Source organism: Cetorhinus maximus, chromosome 19, assembly GCF_964194155.1.
Source record: "Cetorhinus maximus chromosome 19, sCetMax3.hap1.1, whole genome shotgun sequence".
NCBI classification, from domain to species: Eukaryota; Metazoa; Chordata; class Chondrichthyes; order Lamniformes; family Cetorhinidae; genus Cetorhinus; species Cetorhinus maximus.
In genome coordinates, this window is record NC_135897.1 from 19,235,728 (window position 1) to 19,240,438 (window position 4,711).

A 4,711-nucleotide genomic window follows, 5' to 3' on the forward strand; every position below is an offset into this window, starting at 1 on the left:
GATGGGCCAATCAGCCAGCAGGCCTTTACATTTTTCATGAAACCTTATCCAAGGGCGGGATGAAATTTCCATTAGAAATAATATAAAAAGAAATATTTGGGGACAGCATTGTTACGAGGCATGTTTTCAGGTGCTTTATTATGCTGCATGGACATTTTTTGCAGCATTTTTATGCTTTATTTTATTATTTTCAGGTCTACAGCTCCCTGAGGCAGTTGTCTGCCTTCAGGGAGTTCTCTCGAAGTGCCCGACATGATGTCGTCGCCACCCTCTCCCTGCCCCAACCCCGGCAGCGCTGAGCTCTTCAGTGTGTGTTTCAAGCTGGCTGGCCACTAATTGGCCAGCCAATGTGGAATCGTGGTAGGGGGGCTGATTGAGGTCGGGGGGGCCTGTTTCCTGACTGCTCCCAGGCCCGCCGATCATGCACGCCCGACAAGGGAAAAATACGGGCCATTAGGTCAGATGATCAAAAACCTGACCAAAGAGGTGGGCTTTAAGGAGCGTCCCAAATTAAGAGAGAGAAATGAAGAGGTGGGAAGGTTTAGGGAAGGAATTCCAGAGCTTAGGGCATAGGTGGGTGAAGGTACAGCCACCAACAGTGGGATAAAGGGAGTCAGGAGAGCAAAGAAGAGGCTAGAGTTGGAGGAATGCAGAGTTTTTGGAGGGCTGCAGGGACTGAGAACGTAATAGAGTTAGGGAGGATGGAGGTCATGGAAGCAATTGAACATGAGGGATTTATAAGCTGCTCCCCATTGGGTATATTTGAAAAAAAAATCTTAAGTCCTGCTGCCCTGAATAAAATTTTAACTTTAGGCCCCTGGCCCCTCTCTCAGCTCACTGCTACTGTCTGCTCCCACCTGCCTCATTACACCTGTCATATTACAAATCTCCCTTATTTAAATTAATAATTCTACACTATTCCCCATTAAAAAAAAAATAAGTAAAGGTCTCATCTTACCATAAATAAATACATCCCTACCAACCTCCTTGTAAGTACTGTCTTCTACAAATTTAGCCCTTGCCCCATCTTAATGGCAATTCATTCCATTCCAATTCCAAGGCTGGCACTTCAGTGCAGTACTGAAGGAATGCTGCACTGCCAAAGGTGTTGTCTTTGGGATGAGATGTTAAATCTGCAGTCTTCAGGTCTTTATAGCCTGGGAAGACGTACACATGCTGAAAACTGTCAATGGCCACAGTCTGCTGGTGTCTTCTTTATATTAAAGAGAGGGTGACGACTTGTCACAATTGGTATGCAAGAAGTTTATTATACCTTTCTCACTGATGAACTGTTGTGCAGTTTTGTGCTGGAATTTATCCAGGCTTATAGAGTCCTGTTTCAATGTTCAAAGGTGATTTCTCTAACCAGTGGAATGCACTTACCTTGAGTCTAGGCAAATACCAGGTCAAATTTGGTTAATAACCCCAATAGCCCCAACACATAATTGTAGACCATGTCAGGTCTATTCTCCCTAAGTAGTCACCACTCCGTCCTCCCATGACAGTATTCAAAGAACAAGGGACTGCTCTTGGTGTTCTGGCCAACATTTATCCCCCAAAAGACAGATGACCTGGTCATTTAAGAACATAAGAACTAAGAGCAGGAGTAGGCAATTCAGCCCCTCGAGCCTGCCCCGCCATTCAACACGATCATGGCTGATCTCATTTCAGCCTCAACTCCAATTTCCCGCCCTCTCCCCATTACCTTTCAACCCGTTACTAATTAAAAATCTGTCTATCTCCTCCTTAAATTTATTCAGCGTCCCGCCATCCACTGCACTCTGAGGTAGTGAATTCCACAGATTCATGACCCTTTGAGAAAAGTAATTCCTCCTCATCTCTGATTTAAATCTACCACCCCTTAACATAAAACTATGGCCTCTCGTTCTAGAATGCCCCACAAGGGGAAACATCCGCTCCACGTCTACTTTGTCTATCCCCTTTAGCATCTTATATACCTCAATTAGATCTCCTCTCATCCTTCTAAACTCTAGCGAGTATAGGCCTAAACTGCTCAATCTCTCCTCATAAGACAAGCCCCACATCTCTGGAATCAATCTAGTGAATCTCCTCTGAACTGCCTCCAATGCAACTACATCCTTCCTCGAATAAGGGGACCAAAACTGTGCACAGTACTTCAGGTGCGGTCTCACCAATGCCTTGTACAGTTGCAACAACACTTGCCTATTTTTATACTCTATTCCTTTAGCAATAAATGCCAAAATTCCATTTGCCTTCCTTATTACCTGCTGTACCTGCATACTAGCTTTCAGCGATTCATGCATGAGGACACCCAGATCCCTCTGCACTGAAGCATTCTGAAGTTTCTCTCCATTTAAATAATAAGTCGCCTTTTTATTCTTCTGACCAAAATGGGTAACCTCACACTTATCCACATTAAACTCCATCTGCCAAATATTGGTCCATTCACCTAACCTGTCCATATCCATTTGTAAATTTCTTATTTCTTCATTACAACTTACTTTCCCACCTATTTTGTCATCTGCAAATTTAGCTATAGTACCTTCTATCCCTGAATCCAAGTCATTGATATAGATTGTAAATAGTTGGGGCCCAAGGACTGAACCCTGTGGCAGCCCACTAGTTATAGCTTGCCATCCAGTAAAAGACCCATTTATCCCGACTCTCTGCTTTCTGTTGGTTAGCCAATCCTCTATCCAAGCTAATATATTACCCCTAACTCCGTGTGATCTCATCTTGCGTATTAATCTTTTGTGCGGCACCTTATCAAAGGCCTTCTGGAAATCCAGATATACTACATCTACAGGATACCCATTATCCACTTTGCTTGTCACATCTTCAAAGAACTCTAGCAAATTAGTCAAACATGATGTACTCTTCATAAAACCATGCTGACTCTGATGGATTGTATTTTGACTTTCCAAATGCCCCATTACTACTTCCTTAATAATGGATTCCAACAATTTCCCAATGACAGACGTTAAGCTAACTGGTCTGTAGTTTCCTAGTTCACTGAGGTTTGTAGGAGCTTGCTGTGCCCAAATTGGCTATCGTGTTTCCTGACATTATAACAGTAACTTCACTTCCAAGCTATTTAGCTGGCTGTAAAGCACTTTAAGACATCCTGATGTCATGAAAGGCACTGTATAAATGCAAAGGCTTTCTTATTTTACATTAACTTACCATAAGCAAAGCCAAGATACATTCACTGGTAAATTATGAGTCAGTTTATATCTTAAATAATGCATAACTGATATATTTTATAATCAATTATCAATTATAATCAGTGCATTTAAAACAGAGAGAGCAAGACACATATATAGCTATACAACACTTGCCATAATCTTAGTTGAATATAAATACATTCTGACAGGCCTGAAGGGACTATACAAATTTGGTGTTCACACAGGTTTAATGTATGGGTTCCACCTGATTGATATCTTTTAAAAAGAAGAAAGATTTGATAACCTTTGCTAATTCTCTGTACCTCATTCCATAAAGGTAGGGGGCCAGTGCCTTTGGTGCCATCATTATTATGTTAGACGTAGTCTGAGCTATGAAAATGGGTATCTTGAATTTGACCATGCTGCTATTATATAAAATCCTTTCCACTACTATCAGTAACATTGAACAAAAGTAAAAGGCAAAGACAACAAAGTGCATTAGAAAAGTGAGTCTTGCCCTAGAGGAAAAGCCGCTCCATATCCCAGAATTCCTCGTCTTCCAATACAACATGAAGTAACAGCTCAGCAGCAAACAAATGCATGATAGCAATAGGGCAATAAGGAAGCTATAAAAGAGTTGTGTGAGGACTGCACCATGCGGGACTATCAAGAAAATGTAGTCTACCTCACAGAATGTTAGCTTGCAAAATGGAGACTGTTGGGTTATTAGCATTACTGCAGTGATGATGAACTGAGGAAAAGCAACCACAATCCATATCAAGATGACCAGTCTAACAGCCCTGGAGGGAGGAAAGAGTGTGATATAATGCAGAGGCCAGTTAATAGCTAAGTAAGTATCTATCACCATGGTTGTGATTGTCATTAACCCACAGTAGCTTGTAGTCGTTAGAGTAAAAAGCAACAATTCACACACGAACTTGGGAGAGCTCAGTTGGGAAATGTTACCAAGCTGGATGCAGAAATTTATCACCAAATAAATTAAGTCACTGATCAAGGCGTTGCTGAGCAGCAGGTATCTGGATTCTTGGCAGAGGCTGCTGCTGGTAAAAATGGCCAACAGAATCGGCGTACTGGCTATCAAAGATGCAAAGAAGCAGATTGCTCCAGGGACGATGATAAGCCTGGTTCGGCTCAGAATCAAAGCGTGAATCCATTGCAGGTATATTTCAGTAATAGTGCTGGAGGCATTTGTGGAGTTTGGGAGCTCTGTTGATGAGCCATTGGTGTGGAAATGAGAAATACAATCATCATCGAGCAGAGTCATCGTGCTTCAAAAATCAATTATCTTCTTTAGCCTCAAGAAAAAGGGAAAGTGATTCCAAATAATTAGAATCTCTTCTTTTCTTTCCCAAATTTCATTAAGTTCCAATACTTGTCCTAGACAGACCTCCAAACCGGATTGCACGTATTTCCCACGGGAAAGAAATATTTAAGGTCCAAAACGTCTTACTGCGAGAGGAAAGGAACTGCACGGTGCACCTTCCCGTGTACCTGCACTCAAAACCCAGATTGCCAATATCATGTGCAAACTTTCACCCTTAATA

The 4,711-nt window shown here is 41.9% G+C and overlaps 1 protein-coding gene across 1 annotated transcript; it reads right to left on the reverse strand.

Moving 5' to 3' along the window:
• Nucleotides 1-3,393: 3,393 nt before the first annotated feature.
• On the reverse strand, nucleotides 3,394-4,431 carry LOC144694301 (putative G-protein coupled receptor 148). The gene has a single exon (XM_078564633.1). It carries the CDS (start codon nucleotides 4,429-4,431, stop codon nucleotides 3,394-3,396), a length of 1,038 nt encoding a protein of 345 aa, XP_078420759.1.
• Nucleotides 4,432-4,711: the final 280 nt, after the last annotated feature.